This window comes from Canis lupus, chromosome 13 (assembly GCF_048164855.1).
Source record: "Canis lupus baileyi chromosome 13, mCanLup2.hap1, whole genome shotgun sequence".
In the NCBI taxonomy this organism is placed as follows: domain Eukaryota; kingdom Metazoa; phylum Chordata; class Mammalia; order Carnivora; family Canidae; genus Canis; species Canis lupus.
In genome coordinates, this window is record NC_132850.1 from 9,558,962 (window position 1) to 9,582,710 (window position 23,749).

Consider the following 23,749-nt stretch of genomic DNA (forward strand, 5'->3'; position numbering starts at 1 on the left):
TGATACCATGCACTAGAAAGGATACGTCATGTCTGTGTATTCTTACCAAAAATGTATAACCTTAGTCCAGTCATCAGGAAACATCAGCCATACCCAGACAAGGTATGGGTGGGTTACTATGCATGTATTTCCTAGCTGTGTCCACTGAGAATGACTAAAAGGTATGACACCCCAGCAGTAATGAACAAACGTAGGATTTGTTATTTGATAAATCCTTATTTGATAAGGTCAAGGTCATGGAAAATAAGGGAAGACCAAGGCATTCTCAGAGATTAGAGGAAACGAAGGAGATGTGACAAGTATGTGGGAGTTTTTTTTTTTTTTCTACAATAATCTGTTCTTGTTTATTGAAATCTATTTCTGTTTTCTCTTTGAACATTAAAGGCATGATTTAAAATGTCTTTTTTTAACTTGTCTTATAATGTCTCTTTCAGATTGTTCCATTATTTGTAGTTTGAGATACGAATTCTATTCATGTGTCCCTTCACCACTGTGGGGGTTTTTTTGTTTGTTTGTTTGTTTGTGTTTTTAGCTTTTCTCACTTTCTTGCATTTGGGAAATTCTCTTTTGCTTTTGGACTTAGCTTTGTACTAAAACAAGTTTTGATTTTCACTTATATCTCAACTAGCACGTTTGAAATGGAAGAGGTGGCTTCTTGCATTAATTAAATCTACTATATTGATGGGAAACCTCTTTCCCCTATTCCTATTCCATTTATGAACAATAGGATAATTGCTCTCAGGGTATTAGGGTCTAAAATAAAGCTACTCACTTTCCAGATACTTATCTTACAGTTGCATATGTATTTTTGTTTTTTGGTAACAGTATATTGTGATTGAGGTCAGAATTTTTTTCTGCTTTTGTAATGGAAGACATCAACTTATTTGAAATAATTTAGAACTCAAGTGATGGTAGAAAGGAATAGAAACCTTTTCCCTTTCCACTTTGCCATCTTGGAAGCATAGGGGATGAAAAAGGGAGAAAAGTTACTATTGGAGGAATATGTACTTGTAAGGGACTGGAATTAAAGCTGCTGAAAAGAAGAATCCCCCTCTTCATACCCCAAGATTTCTCCCAAACATTGTCTAGATTTGAATTCTGCTGAATCAATCTCTCTCTCCCCCTCTTTTTTTTTCTTTCTCTACCCCTTTGGTAGGTTTAGGGCATGTGTATGTTATGGTCTTAGTTTTAAAAACTCTAGTGGCCAGTGGACCCTAGTACCGTTTAGAATACGTGACTACCAGGGGAGAATGGAAAACAGTTCTTTCATATATCTGAAATATCATTTTTATTCATTTACACCAAAATTAACTATGAAGCCCAAGAAAGTGAAATAAGCAAAATAAGAAAAATTCCATAGTAAATAAGGATCTAGAAAACATAAAGAACTTGTGAAGTGGCAGTCATTCAGATCATATGAAGCAGGGAAGAGGAAGATCTACAAATACTTTTGTCAGAAAACATTGGAAGCAATTATTTATCAACCCATTATGGGAGGATTTTTTCCCCCAAGCATTAAATGGATCTGAGACCTTAATCTGATAGCACTGGAAATATCGTGTGGCAGGCATTAAGTTCCTAGACGTAAGAGCACAACTCCTATTTTAGTTCAAAAGCATTTCTTTTATGGCAGTGCTTATCAGATTACTGGAAATTTATTCCTACTTACAGTCATCTGCCTGCTGGAAGCTGTTGGCAGGAGAACAGCGATAAAAACATGCATCCTCCAGATGAAATTGCTGCGATTTGACAAGTCAAAGCTTGACCATGATTGATTAACTTAATGTTAGGTCTATTTTCAGTTGCGTTGTGTAGTATTCCTGATGATATTATGTCCTTTGATGGCTGAGTCTTTATTGTTTGTTTCCTCCACAGAAGTGAACAGTGCCCCGTCTTTGAAAGATTTGCGAATACTATTTTTATATGAATTTAAACTAGGACATAGTGCAGCCACAGCAAGTAGAAACATCAATTCTGTCTTTGGAAAAGGCTCTGTTAGTGAGGGGACTATCCGGTGGTGGTTTGAAAAATTTCGTTCTGGAGATCTGAGTCTGAAAAATGAGCCTCGAGGGAGACCCAAATCTGTTTTAAATGAAGATCAACTGAGAGCCATGGTGGAAGCTAACCCCAAAACAGCAATTCGAGGCCTTGCGGCAGACTTAGGAGTTTCTGCTACAACAATTTCTCGACACCTGGCTGCAATAGGAAAGGTGAAAAAGTTGGACAAGTGGGTAGGTAACACCAACTGACAGATGATCATAAACGGAGATGATTACAGGTGTGTTCTTACCTTGGGATTTGAAAGAGCAGAGACCTATTTTGGAGAAATCTTAAGCTTTGACAAAAAAAAATGATAGTGGTCTGGACAATGGTTGGATGTTGATGTAGTTTCCAAACGTGTTAAAACCATCACTGTAATCAAAAAAAGGTTCTGGTAACTCTATGGTGGTCCGCCAAGAGAGTATTTCATTGCTTTTGACTCAGACAAAACTAATAGTAGCATCTTTTTGTCAAGAAGTTGAAACTATTTGTCAAAAATGGGTCTAAAAGCGCTGCATTGGTGAGCAGGTATGGAGGGACCTGTACTTTTCCATCATTTGACCACTGAAACCCCAGACCACCAAAGGGAGTAACTGCATTGGCCCAAGGACTTTTGCCAAATCCATCACACTCACCTGACCTTTTTTCAACATTACCACCTCTTTTACCATTTGGAACTCCAAGAAACAGAACATTCTCCAATAGACAACAGTAATTGAAGGATTTGAATAAATTTTAACAATGCTGAATTTTATAAATATGTAATATTTGGAGAAATTTATCATTGGGGGAAAGTAGTGAATGCTAACTGCGTATTTTGCTCAAATAAAAACTTCTTTTTCTGAAAAATACAACATTTTCATTTTTACGTAAAGCCACTTTCATATTTCTCAATTTAATAGCTTCCCAGACTCTGGCGGAACGTGAAGACCTACAGGTACCTAAGGTTCTGGAAAATTACGAGCTGCCCCTGAGTTTCGGGCTTCTTCCCTGGAGGAATGAGGATCTACCCAGAGTGTATGTGTGTGTGAACGATGCTTAGGGCTCAGCCATGCAAAGATCTGGGTAGGGGGCTGTAGCGGGCTTCAGGGAGACGGGCAACTTCATCAAAAGCTCTCAGGCTCTCGGAAAATACTTTTTGAGTAAAGAAATGAAAGCATGTCTCTAATACCAAAAGCCGTGTACACAGGAGACGGGGCACAGTGGTGCTTTTGGAGGATGATCCCTGTTCTGTCTCCTGGAGCCGGTCCCTTCTTTCATGTGGTTCCCACGCTGATTGTTTTTTTTTTTAATGTCAGTGACCTACCAGAGACCATAATTAGTGGCCTCTTTATGATTCTGTAGCTCGCTGGCAGATATTCCTCATGGCATCCGGGGATTAGGTTGGGGTAGAGACCCTGGGATGCTCCTCTTCCCGCTCCTCTCCTCCTGACCATCCGCGATGGCTGTCCTGTGAAGGAGGGCCGAGGAATCCTAGGAGCTCAGGGCGCCAAGGACGTCCTGGATGGATCTTAACTGGAGGGAGAGACCCGGGGGAGGAACGAAGGGAAAGATGGACGGAAATGTCCTAAAGCAGAATTGACTGTGGCTGAAGAATGAAAGACCATGGGATGCGTGTCTGAAGAGACGTCCCTTCCTTTGGACGGAGGCAGCCTGGTGCTGCGACGTGGGCTTCGTGAGCAGAGGGCCTGGCCACCCGGCCTGCTCAGGGTCATCTGCTCGCCTTCCTGCCCTGTCCCCGGGTCGTCAGGGACTCTCAGCAGTGTTTCTGCGGCTCCTGCCCGACGGCTGCCTCCTCCCGAGAGCGAGGGCCGACACTGAGCTCCGATTATACGGGAACGAGGCTACAACCAGACGTGCGGGAAGGACCGGGAGAAAGGCCCGGGATGGCCCCAGAGAGGGGCAGTGGCCTGAGTTCCCTGGTCTGTCCCGGTGGGGAGGAGCTGCCTCATGACCACCCACCCTTCCCGCAGTTTGCAGACCCCTGTCAGACTCCCAGGGCCGGACGGCGTGCTGGCCTGACGCAGTCAGTGGATGGCCCGGGTCAGCCTGATGGGTGGTTTCTTCCAAGAAGCAGCAGTGACCTGTGGCAGGACAGGGAAAGGAGCAGCTACGGGCCGTGAGCTCTCCCAGCAGTCCCCCTCACCAGGCCCAACAAGGGGGCAGACTTGAGCTGCAGCGAGAACGGCAGATCCTGTGGCTCCTGTGACCGAGCTGGGCCCGAACCATTAGTGCATTTGGTTCATGTGAGGCAGTCATTACCCTTTCTGCGTAAGCCGTTTTTGCAGAGCTTGGCTTTCCATGTTAGCAAAAGAAAGATTGCTGACTGATACCCCACTCCCCGAGCCTTCCTTTACTTAACTAAGATAAAGTTCATGAAACCACCTTGCAGGGCTTGGGGAGGAAGAGGGACAGTTCATATAAAGCACAGGCACAGAGTAGCTGCCCAATAAATATTATTTAATACCATGAAAAGTAGAAGCAGAAAAGGCAAAGTCAGGTGTAGGGGACACCTTGGAGGCCCCTCTGTGTGCGGGGCCAGCCACATGGCTGAGTTCAGTCTCAGTGAAGGCTGGTGCATTGCCTGGACCGTCCAGAGGTACGCAGCTGTAAGGAGGCTAACTTGTTCAGTCACTCTGAGCCTGTGGCTTTTCTGCAGTAAGTGCCCCCCGCCCCAGTGTATCATTGGTCCCACAGGAACCAAAGAAAAGCTCCCTTTCAGGACAAAGACGAGACTTCTCATTTTCTTTGTCTTTACTTTGACTTTTTTTTTTAATGATTTTTCTCTTTTTTTTTTTTTTTAACAATTTTCCTTATTCATGAGACACACAGACAGACAGGCAGAGGGAGAAGCAGGCTGCATGCAGGGAGCCTGACATGGGACTCGATCTTGGGTCTCCAGGATCACGCCCTGGGCTGAAGGCAGATGCTTAACCACTGAGCCACCCAGGCGTCCCTAAGATTTTACTTTTAAGTAATCTCTACACCCAACACGGGCCTTGAATTAACAACCTGAGATCAAGAGTTGCTCACTCCACTGTCTGAGCCAGCCAGGCGCCCCATGGCAGCTATTTGTATCTTTTTAAAAATCATTCCTTTTCGAAAATATGAAATATAAATGTTGTCAACAGCATCAACATGGAATCATGATGATCATTGCTCCATTGCTTTGGAAAAGTAGAAACTATAGCTTAAAATTCATAACTATTTAGGAGCTATATTAGATTTCCAAGAAAAATGAGAAAAAAAATTTTTAAGATTTATTTATTTATTTATGATAGACATAGAGAGAGAGAGAGGCAGAGACACAGGAGGAGGAAGAAGCAGGCTCCATGCCGGGAACCCGACACAGGACTCGATCCCGGGACTCCAGGATCGCGCCCTGGGCCAAAGGCAGGTGCTAAACCGCTCAGCCACCCAGGGATCCCCGAAAAATGAGAAATTTTATACACACAAAAGGCTGCCAAGTGTCCTACTGCTCTTATTTTCCTTTCCCAGAAAAGAAAGCTTTCGAAACTTCCTTGGTTGGTTGTCAAAAGAAGGGAAGGAGTGGAGGTGGAGGTTGCTACGTCCCATCTCCCCATCCCTGAGGTAGCTTGGGTCCTGATTACAGGGGAGTAAGAAGTGACGTTGGAGGGCACCTGGCTTAGTGAAACATGCAACTCTTGATCTGGGGGTCACAGGTTAGAGCCCCGTGTTGTGGAGGGTTTACTTAAAAACAACAACAACAAAGAAAAACATTTAAGAAAATGGTTTGATGTTTCGTTTATTATGTCCATAGTGGCTGTTACTAAAGAAGCTCCTGCCTGGTCTCCTTGCTTACAGTGAGCCTAGAGCATCTACAGCCCCCGCACGACAGACCTAGGGCGAAGTGGGAGAGAAGCCAGGGGAAAACAGACCCTTCGGGGACCTGTCAGGATGGTGAGCTCTCTTCCTCTTTCTGTTGGTGCTTTGGCCACAGTAGCCTCCATTCACTTCCTTTGACCCCAACTACTCCGTCCGTGCTACCACGGCTCTTCACCTCGTTAGAGCTCTCCCCATCACGCACATTTCCTGCAGGATGTCTTACGTGATTACCCCACCCCACTATAGGTCAGGTCCCCTTGTCAGGGGCCTTAGGGCCCCAATATGGTTCCTTCATAGCTGTGATCACAGTTGTTACATGTTTGTGTGATCGTATGTGTCATCTTCTCTGCTAGATTATAAAATTCACAATAGCAGAGATTTTTTATAGATTTTATTTATTTATTCATGAGAGACACAGGCAGAGGGAGAAGCAGGCTCCCTGCGGGGAGCCCAGTGGGGGACTCGATCCCGGGACCCTCGGGTCACAACCTGAGCTGAAGGCAGATGCTGAACCACTGAGCCACCCAGGCGTGCAGGGAGTTTTTGATTCCCAAGATCATACCCCCTCAAGACCGCAAAATCCAGCACATGGTGGGTACCTAGTAAATGTTTGTTAAATGAATGAATGAGTGTTAGAGCCAGTCTCATCCACTTTGTAGAAAGCCCTTGTTTTGGTATCAGTATAAGTCAGGAATATGTTGATAGCAAATAATTGAAAACCTAAGTAGGTTTTCTTTACTGTAATTTATTGAAATTTTCAAACATAAAAAATACCTGAATTTTACAGTTAACACCTGTATGCCAACCGCCTAAAGCGTACCATTGACATTTTACTAGACTTTATCACTTCCCTACTCCCCTAGCTATCCTTTTTTTTAAGTGCATTTCAATACAAAGTAGCAGATATTAGCTCATTTCACCCTAAGCGCTTCAGCAGCCATGTCATTACCTAGAGTTCCGTGTTGGCTTACAGTTCTTGTTCTTATAAATTTAAATCTGATGAATGCCCAAATCTTGACTGTATGTTTTGATAAATGCAAACATTTGTGTAACACAAACCTCTCTGAAGGTGCAGACTATTACTATTAGCCCAGAAAGTTCTCTCATGCCTTTTCATTTTATCCCTACTCTTACCTGCTGGAAGCAAACACTGCTCTGATTTTTTTGTACCATGGAATCGTTTTGCCTGTTCTAGAACTAACATAAATGGAATTGTACAGTGTGTGCTCTTTTGTGTAAGACTTCTTCTACTAAGCATAATGTTCTTGAAATTAATTCATTGTGCTGTATCAACATTTTATTCCTTTTAAAAGCTGATTAGTATTCCATTAAATGAATATAATAATTTATCTGTTTACCTATTTGATACATTTGTGTGTTTTTTCCCCACAGTTTGAGCCTATTATAAATAAAGCTATTATGAATATTCTTGCACAAGTCTTTTTGTGGACATATATTTTCATTTCTCTTGGACGGATACCTAAGATTGGAAATACTGGGTCACAGGCTATGTGTATATTTAGTTTTCCTAGGCCTTTTTCCAAAGTGATTACACCATTTCATACGCCCCCACTTCACTAACATCTGATGGTATTTTTATCTATTCTCGTGGGGGTGGGGCTGTATCTCATTTTGAGCTGTTTTCCCTCTTTTACATTATAAGGAATCTAGGGAGACAGGCCATGACTGTAGGTACTTAACGATGCAGTAAGTCCCAGGTGCTTTCCAGCTTTTTGTTCATCCTTAGTGGATTGATCATGGTTCCATGCGTGGCATCTGAGGTAGGCAGCCTGCCTCTTGGTATTCTTGCCCTTGTGTGCTCTCCTCTCATTGAGTGTGGGCTGGATTTAGTGACTAGCTTTTTTTTTTTTTTTTTTTTTTTAAGTAAGATTAATTTATTTGAGAGAGAGAGAGCTCGTGTGTGCATGCAAGGGGGTGAGTAGGGGCAGAGGGAGAGAGAGACGGAAATGTTCAAGCAGACTCCCCACTGAGCATGGAGCTGGAACCCGGAGCTCGATCCCAGAACCCTGAGATCGTGACCTAAGCCATTCTCAAGAGTTGGTTGCTCAGCTGCCTGAGCCACTTAGGCGGCCCTAGCATCTAATAGAAAACAGAAGTAATGGGATGCCACTTCTGAGAGTAAGCCATAAAATTTTTTTTAAGATTTTATTTATTCATGAGAGACCCAGAGACACAGGCAGAGACACAGGCAGAGGGAGAAGCAGGCTCCACGCAGGGAACCCAACATGGGACTCGATCCCAGGATCCCGGGGTCACGCCCTGGGCCGAAGGCAGACGCTCACCCGCTGAGCCACCCGGGTGCCCCTGAGATTAAGTTATAAAAAGAATGTGGCTTCTGTCATGCACATTCATTCTCATTCTTTTTTCTGGGGAAAGCCAAAATGCCATATTGTGAGGCCCCCCACAGTTGCCATGTTGTTAAGAGACTAGGTGATGAGGGACAGAGAGGCCTGCCGACGATCCAGAGTGAGCTTAGAAAGAGATTCCCCCCTAGCTGAGCATCAGAGGAGATTGCAGAACCACACCTGGATTCCTGGCCCACAGAAACCGAGGTAATAAATGTTTGTTGTTTTAAGCCACCAAGTTGTGAAGTCATTTGTTACATAACAATAGATAACCTCAAAAAAAAAAACAATAGATAACCTCCTCCTGGTCTCATGTCAGAAGGTGGCTTCTGTACCTTCAGGGTCTCACGTTCATGCTCCACAGAGAGTAAGGAACAGTGTGAAAGGCAAAGGACATGAATCTGTTCATTTTTACCAGGAACTCAGAACCCTTCCGAAAAATCCCACCCAGCAGCCTGGTTTATATGTCATTGGCCAGAGATAATGCCACACGAGCCCTGTTAGCTAGAAGGCAGCCAGAGAGAAGGGGGGAACCCAGGTGGGGTTCGTCAGCCAACTCTCAGTCTCCTTAACCACTGAGCCACCCAGGCGTGCAGGGAGTTTTTGGTTCCCAAGATCATACCCCTTCTAGACCTCAAAATCCAGCACATGGTGGGTACCTAGTAAATGTTAATAAGTTAAAGACCTCTCCCTTATCGCCAACCCCAGCCAAGTGGCCTTTTGAGGAGATTTCCAGAAAAAGGACCTACTCAAATAAAACTCTCAGAAAACTCAGGGCCTGGATTGCAGGGCTCCGATTTCTGATTTGTGCCCTATGTCATTCTCAGAAAATGGTAGCACCATGTTCCACGGCTACTCCTCTTCCTCCGGTCCTTGCAGTAGAAACTTCAGAGTCATCCTGAAAATATCTCTGATCCTCAAGTTTTACTATGAGGCCTTACGTTATGGCCTCCATATATATATTTTTTAATCTCTTCCCCTCTCCTTCACTGACCTTTCTTTCCTCATGTCTGATACCTGGGGCATCTTGCTAGACCAATCATTCTCAAATTCAAATCGAATCCTATTACTCCCCAACCTAAAACCCTTATAGCCCCATTGCCCTCAGGATGAAATCTGAACTTCTCCCCGTGGTAGCAAAGACCCTGCATAACTGGATATGGCCCACCTCCCCAGCCTTAACTCTTTGCCCTGGACCTGGCGTTCCCCCAACACCAAATTGCTGACCACGTGGTGCCGTCTGCCTGGTAGGTCTTCACTTTTGATGAGACCTCCCCTTGACATCCTTGGGGATTCAGCTTCGGTGACTTTTCCAGAAAGCTTTCTAGGACTAATTCCCTCAACAGCGGGTCACCTGGCTTACTTGGTACTTCGACAGTCGCGTTCAAATCCTTTCCCTTTATGGGTGAAAGGCCACACTAGGTTGACGTGGTAGAAAAATCAAATACTACAATAGGATATGGAATGAAAAATAAGTCTCCCTCCTGTCCTTGTCCCGCAGTTCCTTGTCTCCAGTGTCTTAATGCATATGCAAGTACAAATATATTCTCATATTTTTGCGCAATCTTAAGGTTTTCCAATGAACACCATGTGGGGGATCACTGTATCCCTTCACATCGCTCTGCAGCGATATTGTATGCACGCCTTAATTTGCTCAAGCAGTTTGTTGTTGGGACACCTGGGCTGTTTCTGATTTTGCTCCGAGAAGCAGTGCCACAAAGTGCAGCATCTTTGCACAAATGGATTTGAGTACAGGTGGAAAATAACTTTTCCAGTGATTCTTAGGGGCAGGGGTGCTAGGTGAGTGCAGCATCTTTGCACAAATGGATTTGAGTACAGGTGGAAAATACCTTTTCCAGTGATTCTTTTTTTTTTTATTTTTTTAAATTTTTATTTATTTATGATAGTTAGAGAGAGAGGCAGAGACACAGACAGAGGGAGAAGCAGGCTCCATGCACCGGGAGCCCGATGTGGGATTCGATTCCGGGTCTCCAGGATCGCGCCCTGGGCCAAAGGCAGGCGCCAAACCGCTGCGCCACCCAGGGATCCCCTTTTTCCAGTGATTCTTAGGGGCTGAGGCGCTGGATGAGTGCATCTTTGCACAAATGGATTTGAGTACAGGTGGAAAATACCTCTTCCACCGATTCGTAGGGACAGAGGTGCTAGGTGATAAGGCTAGGTCAAAGGCCAAGAGGATTGTACATTTTGATATAAAATTCCAAACAGTCCACCAATTTACTGCCGTCAGCAGCCCAGCTCTGCTGTAATCTAGTCCGGCCACGGGCCACACTCGCCTAGTGAGTACGGACTTCCCGGCGGACCCAGGTCTCAGCGCCGAGCCCGGGCAGGTGTCCGCGCATCCAGTCGGCCCGAGCGGCTCACCTCCGCGCTTCCAGGCCAGGCCCCACCTGCGCTCCGCGCCGACCCGCCCACCCCGTCGCTAGGCCCCGCCCCCGGGGCGAGCCCAGCGCCGCGCCCCGCCCCCCTCGCGCGTTCGTTGGTCCAGCCCGACGCTCGTTCCGGCCGCGCCCCGCCCAGGCCCCGCCCCCGCGCCGTCCGCCGGCCGGGAGGGGGCGTGGCTGCGCAGGCCCACGCCGCGCCCCGCCCCCTCCACCCCCCCCCCCCCCCCCCCCGGCACGCAGGCTCCGCGCACGCGCGCGCCCCCGCCTGAGCCTCGGTCCCGGCCGCGGGGAGCCGGCGGGTAGAGGCTGGGCCGCGGAGGCCGGAGGGGAGGAGCCCGGGCCGCCGCCGCCGCCGCCGCCGCCCTGCAGGAGGGGAGCATGTCTGCGAGTCGAGCCAAGAAAGTGAAGATGGCCACCAAGTCGTGCCCCGAGTGCGACCAGCAGGTGGGGGCCGGGCGGGGGCGGCCCGGGGCACGGGAGTCCGGGGGGGTCACGGGGGCGCGGTCCGGCCGGTGCGCACCTGGCGGCGGGGCCGCGGGGGTCGCGGGGGTCGCCCGGTGACCGGGCCCGGGGCCGAGCACGGCCGCGCCCTCCGCCCGGGAGCCCGGCGGCCGCTTTGTTCCCGGGCCGGGTGCGGCGTCCGTGTGACAAACGGGCCGCGGTCGCCGCGCCTTCAAGTTTGGCCAAATTTGGACATTTTTTTCCTCACGAACATATTCCTTCCGTTCCTGACGGCGGCGGCCGCGAGCCCCCGCGCTGGGTCCGTGGGACGTGACCGCCGCCGCCGCCGCCTCAGAACCGGGCGTTTGTGTGCTTCGAGGTCTCTTTAGTCACCGACGTGTAGCTCGATGAGCCCTGAATGACTCGTTTCCACACAGAATTAGCAGCGTCACGGCTGTGATTTTAAAAACCTGGTTTTTAAACCGTTTCTCGGCGTGAGGCGCGCGTCCCGTCTCGCGGGAATAATGGACGTTCCCTCAGCCCGCGGCCGGTCGGGCGCGAACTCGGGGAGAACCGCCCCGAGGCCCCGATTTCACGCCCGCGCGCGCGGGGCTGGGGGTGATTTTTTTTCTTTTCTTGCTTTTCTCAGAGAATCTTTTTTCAAAATGACTACCTCCCTCCTCCCCTTTTCTTCAAAAAAAATTTTTTTTAAATTTTTTTCCTAAATCTGGAGTAATTTGAAATGGATGGAGACTTTTTTAAAATAATATTTTATTTTATTTTTTAAATTTTTATTTATTTATGATAGTCACACACAGAGAGAGAGGCAGAGACACAGGCAGAGGGAGAAGCAGGCTCCATGCACCGGGAGCCCGACGTGGGACTCGATCCCGGGTCTCCAGGATCGCGCCCTGGGCCAAAGGCAGGCGCCAAACCGCTGCGCCACCCAGGGATCTCTCTCTCTCTCTCTCTCTTTTTTTTTTTTTTAAATTTGGAACCGACGGGCTGGTGTCGGTGCGTTAAGGGCGACCTCGCGGGCTGAGCGAGCCTGAGCGCGCGTGCTGCCGCCTTACCCAGACGCCTTTGCGGGCCTGGGGGCGCAAGGAGAACACGGTTCCCGGACCCTCCGGGCTTACGCGGCTAAAGGCGACTCCGCCGTGTCCCTCCAAGTAGAGTGAAGACGGCGTTCTTGCCGTTGAAACTGAGTTTGCCACTTAGAGTCGTTAAATTCTGGCAGAATTGGGTTTTGTGATTGAAGTCCCTTTCGCAGGAGATTATATCCATATTTAAGTTATTTCCATTTGTTCCAATTAACTGTGCTCCAGGAGCAGGTTCACGCGTTCCAGTTTCTGTAGGGCACAAGTTACTGCAAATCTTGACCTTATTTTACTTGGCATAACGTACTCTTTAGAGAAAAATAACCTGTTTTTAATATCTGTTTAAAAAAAAGAAAAGGAGTCACAGAATCGAGTCGCGCGTCGGGCTCCCTGCATGGAGCCTGCTTCTTCTCCCTCTGCCTGTGTCTCTGCCTCTCTCTCTCTCTCTCTCTCTCTCTATGTCTATCATTCAGAAAGAAAGAAAGAGAGAGAGAGAAGGAAGGAAGGGAAAGAAAGAAAGAGAGAGAGAAGGAAGGAAGGGAAAGAAAGAGAGAGAGAGAGAGAGAGAGAAAGAAAGAAAGAAAGAAAGAAAGAAAGAAAGAAAGAAAGAAAGAAAGAAAGAAAAAGAAAAGAAAAAGAAAAGAAAAAAAGAAAAGGAAAGGAAAGGAAAGAAAAGAAAAAAGAAAAGAAAAGAAAAGAAAAGAAAAGAAAAGAAAAGAAAGAGGGATCCCTGGGTGGCGCAGCCGTTTGGCGCCTGCCTTTGGCCCAGGGCGCAATCCTGGAGACCTGGGATCGAATCCCACGTCGGGCTCCCTGCATGGAGCCTGCTTCTCCCTCTGCCTGTGTCTCTGCCTCTCTCTCTCTCTCTCTCTCTCTGTGACTATCATAAATTTAAAAAAAAGAAAGAAAGAAGAAAAGAAAAGGAAGAGAAAAAGAAAAACAAGAAAATCAATCTTAAAAAAAAAAAAAAAGGAAGGACGATAAGCTTGTTGGGCATCCCGGTAATCTTCAACAAGATGTGCTGGACATTTAATTTGGAAGCACACGTTCATCTCGTTATCAAGGACCCCGCGGCCCCTTGCTCCCAGCTGCTATAACCAAAAACCAGAGGTTAAGTGGCTCAGACTGTTTATTTTCTCGCGGTTCTGGAGCCTGGAAGTTGGAGTTGTAGCAGAGAGAACTCTCTGGTTCCCTTAGAAGGCCGCTAATCCACCGTGAGGGCCCCACCCTCATGACTTTAAACCTGACCCTCTCACCTCCCAAGTACCTTGAGATTCGGGGTCAGGGCTTCAACATCTGGATTTAGTGGGGGACACAGTTGAGTCCATGGGGAGCTACTACATAATTTAAAATGTTGGTTTTGTTCTTTATTTATTGTGAGTATTTGAGAGAAGAAAGTATACATGAGGACTAAATAAAACTTCTGATAATTCTTGAAATTGCTTCACTGAAAGTTACTGGACTGAAGGAAATAAAAGATTTTATTTTTTTAAAAGATTAATTTTAGCTAATTATTAGGCAGTACAAGCTTCTTATAGTTATAAATGAGAAAAAAAAATTATAATCCAGAAAGCCGTTTTTTAAACGTCATGAGATTACTGTTATTCTAAGTCTTTGATGAATATTAGAATAGAATTTTGGTATACTTTATAAACATAAAATAATATGTAAATTCTTTAAAGTTTGAGAAGACTGCACCACTTAAATAGATTTACCTATGTTCTGTGTCCGTGTGTGTGTAGGTTTAAAAACAGGTACAGAGATCAGCAAACAAGGCCTAGATTTCAGTTGTTTTATAACATCCCCTTTACGGGGCCTCCATTGAAAATACCGTTCTGAAACATCTAAACCACAGTACTTTTCATTTTCGAGAGGTTTCACATCCAGTAGCTCACATTACTGAACCATTTTGTATGTAGCCACATTAAAGATTCTTGTTACTTGTCTGGTATCTTTTGTGTATGTGTCTGTTTTTTAATTTTTTTATTAGAGCAGCTATTTTTTTCCTATTTATAGGAAATTTTATGTGTTATGTAGCAAAACGTGTCCACTGTAGGTCACTTTGATTCTCTTAGCACCAAAGAATGTAAATGAGTTCTCTATAATGTGGTTATTTTGAACTTTGTAAGATCAAACAATATAGGACCAGGATGTATTTTGCACTTTTTTTTTTTAGCGTTTTACTTGTTTTTACGTGATTTATTGTAAACATATAAATAACCCAAATGCACTTTTCGAGGGATAAATTAATAAACAAGAAGTCATCAATAAACAAAAATTTGGGTTTTTTTCTATTTTAAAACCCTAAGAGTATAGCATTAGAATTTTCATTAGTATCATCTTTGGTATTACAACTAAAATTTGAAGGAAACAGAATTTTTGTTTGAAAAGCAAATTATACTGTAAAGAGATTAATATTATTGAAGTCCACCTTATTTAAGAATTCTTTTACTAGGATTTGGGTTGTGGTGGTTGGTTGTATTTTTTCAGGGTTGGGGTTGGGAAGAGGAGCTTTCCATTTTAAAAGGGATTTTAGGGTGACTTAGGCGCATAAATGTTTCTTGATCATAGAAGACTCATTAAGGAGTGAAAATCAGCCTATCAGTGTTTGTGCATTCTTTCATGCCAAAGTCATATGTACATGTCTCATCTAAGTGCAGCCCTCTCCTAATTCAGGATATGTGTTGATAATATTTTTCTTGCATATAAGAGACCTAACTTTAAATTTGTTCAGTTTTAGTAGCTGGAAGAAAATGCTTGCCAAGTGGCAAAGGAGCTTTTGAATAAGGACATCATGTTTCTGTGTTTCTTGGATAACATTAATTTAAAACAATTTATATTACAGTGAATGCCCTTAATGATGTAAGTGTAAAGGAAATGAGTCAGTACCTTTGAGTTTAGTTCTATGAAGATGTGAAATTTTTAAAATAACCTCTTTTGGATGCGTTTTACCGTATTAGAAAATGTAACGTTTCATTTTCTGTCCTGGCTTGAAAGAATCTCATCACATTCTTAATGCTTCTTAAGTATGTTATTTGGCCTATCTGGAGTTTGACTATTTTTATAGGATTCAATGTTATTTTTCTTACCTGCAAACTAGAGATCATTTGTTTAGTACTTTTATGCAAAGAAAATTCACCCAAAATACTAATTTAGCTTAATTAGATCAAGTATTTATATTTCAGACTATGAAGCATTCTTTACACAGAGAAAGCAAGCTTTATTTATTTATTTTTTTTTTTTTGGCGGGGGGTATATTTATTTTAAAGAGAGAGTGCACTTGGGCAGCCCTGGTGGCTCAGAGGTTTAGTGCCGTCTGCAGCCCAGGGCGTGGTCCTGGAGACCCAGGATCGAATCCCACGTCAGCTCCCTGCATGGAGCCTGCTTCTCCTTCTGCCTGTGTCTCTGCCTCTCTCTCTCTCTCTCTCTCTTTCTCTCTGTGTGTGTGTCTCATGAATAAATTTTTTAAAATCTTTAAAAAAGAAAAAAGCGCACTCAAGTGGGGGCAGGGAGAGAGGGAGAAAATCCTCAAGCAAACTCCCCACTAATCATGGAGCCCTGCTTGGGGCTCAAATCAGGACCCGGAGATCATGACCTAAGCCAAAATCAAGAGTCATCCACTTAACTGACTGAGCCATCCAGGCGTCCCTGGATAAAAAGCTTTATAATTGTAACTAAACTTTTACACAAGCAGAACAGTGGGCAAATGGAATTTATCTTACAAAAGGAAATTGCAATTTTCTGATCATAAAATATTCTGTGAGTGCTTTTGGTTGAGATTAATTTCTGTTTTTTGGTGAACATGTGATTTCAAGGATTTTTACAGTTAATATTAGTGAAATGATTGTGGAGAAATCAAACATTTTAAAAATGATTTTTAATGACATTTAGCTTTTGAAAAATCATTGTAGACTTGAAATAGGGAAAGGAGGCAGTTGTAATTTACACATGTAGAAACAGAAGTTTGAAGAGCTTGAATTTTTTTTTTTTAAGTTTTATTTACTTATTCATGATAGACACAGAGAGAGGCAGAGACACAGGAGGAGGGAGAAGCAGGCTCCCTGCCGGGAGCCCGACACGGGACTCGATCCCGGGACTCCAGGATCACGCCCCCGGCCAAAGGCAGGCGCTGAACTGCTGAGCCACCCAGGGATCCCCGAGCTTGAGTGTTTTATCCAATGTCCTTCCTGGAGCTGAAACTAAAAGATGCTAGATCTTGATTCCTACCTTCTCCTACATTTGCTTTGGTTTATGGTATGCTTTTGGCCCTCAAAGTAATTTTAAACTGTTCTTTTTTATCAGTGGTAATTGGCATCTTGCCCTCTCATATTAGTACGGGAGCCATTTTCAGTACTTTCCCTTTTAAAAAAATTTTAAGACAAGTATAATTGGCCTACAATGTTACATTAGTTCAGGGTGTACAATGTGGTGTTTTGACAGCCCTGTAGGCTCACCATAAATGTGGCTGCCATCTGTCCCCATACAAGGCTATTCTAGTACCATAGACTGTATTCCCTGTGCTTTCAACTCCATGACTTACTTGTTCTATAATTGGGAACTTGTACCTCCTACTCGCCTTCACCCATTTTGCCCATTCCCTTACCCCCCAGGAGGCCATCAGTTTGTTCTCTGTATTTATGGCTTTGTTTCTTCTTTTGTTTGTTCATTAGTTTTGTTTTTTAGGTTTCACATATAAGTGAAATCTACCAATACTTGTCTTTCTCTGACTTACTTCCCTTAGCATAATCTCTAGGTCCATACATGTCGTCCTAACTTCAGTGGATACACACCTGAGATGTATATCACATCTTCATACATTTGTCTGTGGATGGGCACTTGGTTACTTCCTTTTCTTGGCTATTGTAAATAATGCAGCAATAAGCATAAAGGTGCATAGATCTTTTCAAATTAGTATTTTCATTCTCTAATGAAATGGAATAATGGAAGTATTTTCCCCTTTTGAAATGTCTGGCGCATCTATCTTTCTCCATTTCCATTCTCACTATTAGAGTTGGGCCCTCATTCTTGTGCTGGGATTACTTTAATTCCCAGCCATGTTCCCTTTTCCAGTTGGTTTACATAACTGCCATCAAACATTTTAGGAAATACTACCTTTTTTCCCCCACGTATTTTCCCTTGGTCTGATGGTCTTTTCTGTTATGGTTTTATGTTGGTCACTCCCATCAGCACATTTTTCATGCATTTTCTATATACATGGTATTGTAAAGCATTAGGAGAATGTGAAGATGTATTGGACACACCACCAGTCTCAATTTGTTGGTAAGGAGGCAGGTTTAAATAAATCCATGATTCCTAAATAAATTTATGACTCCTTAAATAAATTTATGACTTCCTTAAATAAATCTATGATTCAGTTCAGGAGACTACATAAACATTGAGAAGTCTAATAGAAAAATAGTAATATAATTTTTCTTATTTTTGTACAGGTTCCTGTTGCATGTAAATCGTGTCCCTGTGGTTACATATTTATTAGCAGAAAACTTTTAAATGCAAAACACCCAGAGAAATCACCACCTTCTACAGGTAATTGTGAGTTTATCACATATTTAGCTTTTTGATGTAGAAATGTAAAATTAATTTTTGTGAATATATTATTTATATCTGTTGAAGTTAAAAATTAAAACCTATTGAAGTATGTCTTTGGTTCTTATTAGCTGTTGGAAATCAGCTTATAACATTAGTTCGCTCTTCATTCCATTTAAATGTTAACTCCCTTATAATGCTGATAAATCTTATAGCAAATTTTCTGTTTTTTATTATTGGAGGATGGAGAGCCATTGAAGGGTTTTAAGCAAGGGCATAATCTAATTTTTAAAAATTAAAAAATAGTTTGAGGTATAATTGACAATAAGTTGCACATATATAAAGTATATAGTTTGATAAGTTTTGTCCTATGATTACACTAGTCACCACAATCAAGATAATGAACAATGTCCATCATTCCCCTGAAGTTTTGTAGTTTTTCTTTATTACTCTCTCCTTGCTACCCCTCAACCCCAGATAACCACTGATGTGCTATCTGTCACTATTTCTTTTTTTTTTTTTTAATTTTTATTTATTTATGATAGAGAGAGAGAGAGAGACAGAGACACAGGCAGAGGGAGAAGCAGGCTCCATGCACCGGGAGCCCGACATGGGATTTGATCCTGGGTCTCCAGGATCGCGCCCTGGGCCAAAGGCAGGCGCCAAACCGCTGCGCCACCCAGGGATCCCTCTGTCGCTATTTCTACTACTTTATGTATAAACAGAATCATACAGTATGTACTTTTTTTTTTGCCTGGCTTCTTTCATTGAGCGTAACGTAAGATTCAGCTGTATCGTTATGTACATCAGTAAGAATTCTTTTTACTGCTTGGCAGTGTTTTGTTTATCTGTTCACTGGTTGATGGACGTTGGGTTTTATCCTCCTCAGTGCTAGTAAAATTTATAACAACTTAGATTTTTTTTTGAATTAGTATCTGGAAAAATATAACTTGATTTTGATGTGAATGTAATTTTTAGACACTAGTTACTTTTTTATAATTCTCTGGTTTAGAATATCTGAAAAATAATTTTATTGGAATTATACTTTCTCATTAATGTAATCAAATTGGCTTTATTCAATGGATTGAATTTTGAAGTTCAAAAAGATGAAATTTTGTTATTTATCCTCGGATAAAATCATAACAGGGGGGTGATCTCCAAATAAGAGTAGATTGATTACAGATAAATTTTGAGTACCAGCTGTATGCCAGGAACTGTTCTAAGACTTGGGTATAAAGTAATGAACGAATCTACTGTCAGGGCAGGTTCACTGCTGTTGTGGAGCTTACATTCTTGTAGGCATGAGATAGACAGTGAATAAATACAGGGAGAACACCAGCTTTTGACCAATGATAAATTAAAATTAAATGATAGATTAAAATAGATTGTTGTCCTAGCATGTGACTAAAAGGCTACTTTTGGTTGAGTGATTGGAGAAGGCCCCTCTGAGAGGGACATTTAAACTGAGGCTGAATTTGAACAAAGGGGCTAGCCATGATGAAATCAAAGAGAACATTCTTGGCAGATGAAATAGCAAATGCAGAAATTTTAGGGCTGGAAAAAGTTTGGTATATTTTAGGAACAAAAAGGCCTGTGTGGTTGCAGTGTAGACAGTAAGAGCAGGGGAGTGTGGGAGATGAGACCAGAGGGATAGGCAGAGGCCAGATTGTGTAGGACTTCGTAAACCAGAGTAAAGTTTTTTTTATTTTGTTCTTAAACTATGAGGAGAAACTATTCCTAGGGCGTGGGATGGAGTGAAGGGAAGGTTGCGTGCTCTGATTTGCCTTTTAGAAATACCATTTTGGCTGCTGTCTGGGGAGTAGATTGTGGGGATACAGGGTAGAAGTGCGCTATTGCAGTATGTTAACTGAGTGAGAATGTTGAGTTAGTGCTTAGGTTATATATATATACAGTGCTTAGTTTATATATATAGTTAGTAGGTGCTTAGGTTATAGTAGCAGGTGATTCAAGAATTGTTTATGTCTGGGAGTTCTGTTTATTCTAGATCTCTATAGAGGTAATAAGTCATTAAATCCCATTTCAGCCTTTGTTTGAATTTGCTCTCTTTTATCAATATAATAAAGACTTTACTGGATTAGCTATATAGAAATCATCCAGAGAGCTTTTAAAAATGGGTCCCTGGTTCTTATTTCCTCAGAGTTTGATTCAGGTATGGAACCCTGGAATGATTGATTCAGTAGACATCTGGGGTGGTGTGTCAACTCAGTTCCGGGTCTCCAAAATGAGTAAGACATGGTCTGTGCCCTAGTGGGACAAGTGTGTTATTTTATATCCAACAAATATTTTCAAGCTCCCTCCATATGCCAGTGGTTCAGGTGAGAAATGAGGTAAAGAAGAAACCCAACAAGGACAGAGAGAAGGGACAGGTGCTGCAAGTATTAAGGAGTCAGGATCACTTCAACCAGAGGGAAGAATTTTAGAGTTACTTCCAGTGACTTGGGTTAATTACAAAAGGGAGTATAAAAAGGAGGACACATTTTTTTAAAGATATTTATTTATTTATTCATGATAGAGAGAGAGAGGGGCAGAGACACAGGCAGAGGGAGAAGCAGGCCCCGTGGCGGGAGCCCAACGTGGCACTCGATCCCAGGACTCCAGGATCGCGCCCTGGGCCAAAGGCAGGCACCAAACTGCTGAGCCACCCAGGGATCCCCAAGGAGGACAAATTTTGAGGGAAAGATGAATTAAGTTTTGGATATGGTTATGAAATACCATCCATGTGAGTTTTTTTTTCCCCAGTTGGACATATAGTCTAAAGCTCAGGAAACAGCCTCAACTGGAGATAAATCTTTTGAGCCATCAGGGAATAGATGGTAGTTGACGAGAAATGGATGAGCTTGTCCCAGAGGGTCCATAGGGTAGGAAGGGGAAGTTTAGCGACTGAACTCTGGCAAACACCGATCTTAACGGCTGGAGGTTATTAGGGAGTGCAGGCCAACTGAGAAGTTGCACATGTACATGTCAGTTGTAGGAGAATCACCAGTGGAGAGTAGTGTTACGTAAGTCATGGTGATGAGTAAGAAGCAGTTCATCATTATTTTACATTTGGAATTTTCTAAGGTTCTGTTGTTTAATAAGAGTAGCCCTCTAACCTTGAAGTAAAGATGAGACATTAAAGCCTAGAAATTCCCTGGAGGAGGAAGAGGAACCAGCAAAAGAAACAGAAAAAAATGGTTTAAAAGGGTGGAGGAACATCAGGAGTAAATTACGCCATAGAAACCAAAGGAGGGGAGGGTTAAGAGTGTTGAAGCCTAGAGAACAGTTGGTATAGTACAGATAACGGGGGGTGGAAACCTTGGCTTCAGACTCAGATTCCAGTTTTGTCACTATCTAACAAGTTAATTAACCTCTGTGAGCAGCTGCTATTTACTTGAGTATAATACAGGCTTATAGTAGAAGCCTTAGATAAAGGATTGAAGTGCAGATGAAAATGGCTAATGTAACAAGTTTAGTATATTCATTTCTACAATTAAATTTCTTAAAAGTAAGATTTGCCTTGGATAGTTTGTAGTATGTGGGAGATAGAGAAGAGTACATAAAAGTACTTGATGAACATGGTCATGGTCAGTGGGATCCAGGAACATTCCAGTTTTAATTAGAGAATTCATAAAGAAAAAAATGAAAATGAATAATATATATCTGGAAAGATAATGAACTTCGCTAATAATCAAGAAAATGCAGTTGAAATAAAATACCAGGGATCCCTGGGTGGCGCAGCGGTTTGGTGCCTGCCTTTGGCCCAGGGCGCGATCCTGGAGACCCGGGATCGAATCCCACGTCAGGCTCCCGGTGCATGGAGCCTGCTTCTCCCTCTGCCTGTGTCTCTGCCTCTCTCTCTCTCTGTAACTATCATAAATAAATAAAAATTAAAAAAAAATAAAAATATTAAAAAAAAAAAAAAAAAAGAAATAAAATACCATTCTTTTTACCCACATCCTGACAAAACTGTCAAGGATTTCCAGGTGCTTTCCTGAGTCTGGCAGCATCCAAAGTCTCATACTAGTTGTACATCAGCTCAACCTTTTGGTAGGATAGTCTGACTATAGTTGTTAACAAGTTTTAAATGCACATGACTTAGGATCTAGACATTTTTATCAGTGGGTATGTATCCTGAAGATACAGTTGTTTTTAATACACAATGAGATATATATTAGGATTTATAAGCAACACTGTTTATAATAGAAAGTTTTAGCCCAAATATCATCAGTAGCGGAATGGTTAAGTGGGGTACATCTTTTAGGGAACAACAGTATGTGCTAATTAGATTGTATGTACTGACTTGGAAAAATCTCTAAAACAAAGTTAATATAGGGAAAAAGTATAAAACAATACTTGCATGAACTCGTTTTTTGTACAAAAATTTTTTTCTTGTAATGAGAACTTTTAAAATTTACTCTTAACAACTTTCAAATATACAATACAGTATTATTAACTATAGTCACCATGCTTATGTTACACCATCATGACTTATTTGTAGTATAGAAACTTAGAGAAGTTTGTACTTTTGGACCCCCTAGCCCCCCAACTCTCACCTCTGGCAACCACCAATCTGTCTGTTACTTACAAGCTCAGATTTGTTTTTTAGGATTCTGCATATAGGTGAGATCATACGGTATTTACCGTTCTCTCTCTGATATATCACTTAGCATAGTGCCCTCAAGGTCCATCCAAGTTGTCAAAAATGGCAAGATTTCATTCTGTATTACAGCTGAATAAAATTCCACATTATCTTCATCCGTTCATCCATCAGTGGACACTTAGGTTGGTTCCATATCTTGGCTGTTGTAAATAATGCTGCAGTGAGCATGAGGGTGCACATATCTTTTCAAGTTAGTATTTTTGTTTTCTTTGGATAAATATCCAGCAGTAGAATTACTGTATCATGGTTCAATTTTTCATTTGCTTTTTAGACCCCACAAAGTGATTTCTACATGTGATACGTAAATGGATAGATCATTGAATAACAAGGGAGGAATTAAGGAAGACTTTTACTTACATAATTAAACATTTAAAACAAGAAAGAGCCATCTGTGAAGTTCAAGTTGCACTTATTTTAAAAGTGAAATCAAAGCTATAAAAGATAATTTTAAATTTCAGTGGGTTGAAATTTCTTTTGTAACTTTGTGACACGTAGGAGGAAAATAATCTGTCAAGTCAGATTTACCTAAGCTTGAATTGCTCAAAACTCACATTTTTTCAAATATACTAATCTGTATATCTTCCTAACACAGTAGAAATAGGGAGGGAGGGAGGGAGGGAGGGAGGACACTAGACTTGTATAGAATTTTATCTAGGGGATCCCTGGGTGGCTCAGTGGTTTGGCACCCGCCTTTGGCCCAGGGCGCGATCCTGGAGTCCCAGGATTGAGTCCCGCATTGGGCTCCCTGCATGGAGCGTGCTTCTCCCTCTGCCTGTGTCTCTGCCTCTCTCTCTATGTCTATCGTGAATAAATAAAATCTTAAAAAAAAAATTTATCTAGCTGAAAATACATTAAAAAATTTATTATGGAAATTAAAGGATTTTTACAAGTTTTTTCATGTTGATGAGGGGAAGAGATGAGTGTTATAAATAAATCTGTATTAAGAAATGCTCAGTGCTTTGTATGAGTCCATAGAATCTTAGGGCAATTAATAATTCTTTGACAACCTTTCTAACTAATGTCCTAATTTGTTAGGTATGTGTTTCTTTTACTCTTTTTGGGGGGCCAGTGTTAAATGGAGATAAATTTTTAGAAATTAACCATCTTGTTCATGTAGGACCTTATTTCTAAATTCAGTGATTGCTTTAGAGTTTAAAAAATAACCTTGAAATTAAGTCTTTCAGGGGCCCCTGGGTGGCTCAGTCGGTTATATGTCTGCCTTAGGCCCAGGTCATGATCCCAGGTACTGAGATCAAGCCTCACATTGGGCTTCTGGCTCAGCAGGGAGCCTGCTTGTCCCTCTCCCCCATGCTCATGCTTTCTCTCTCTCTCCTCTCTTTCTCAGGTGTGCTG

General features: G+C 42.7%; 1 protein-coding gene and 1 long non-coding RNA gene across 5 annotated transcripts in view; both read left to right on the forward strand.

Annotated features, from left to right (window-relative positions):
• Window positions 1-7,323, forward strand: part of LOC140602490 (uncharacterized) — a 28,919-nt gene extending 21,596 nt beyond the window's left edge. The window contains exon 3 of the long non-coding RNA XR_012005431.1: window positions 1,876-7,323. This is a non-coding gene — a long non-coding RNA (uncharacterized lncRNA). The remainder of the gene's footprint in view (window positions 1-1,875) is intronic.
• Window positions 7,324-10,899: 3,576 nt separating this feature from the next.
• Window positions 10,900-23,749, forward strand: part of C13H16orf87 (chromosome 13 C16orf87 homolog) — a 29,244-nt gene continuing 16,394 nt past the window's right edge. Inside the window, exons 1-2 of one of the 4 annotated variants that reach the window (XR_012005434.1) lie at window positions 10,900-11,098; window positions 17,640-17,736. Coding sequence is in view for 2 of the 4 variants with exons in the window: in XM_072772048.1 (XP_072628149.1) it covers window positions 11,033-11,098; window positions 17,640-17,736 (163 nt within the window). In the remaining 2 variants the exon portion in view is untranslated. The remainder of the gene's footprint in view (window positions 11,099-17,639; window positions 17,737-23,749) is intronic. The other 3 variants (XR_012005433.1, XM_072772048.1, XM_072772047.1) reach the window with 3 other exon arrangements.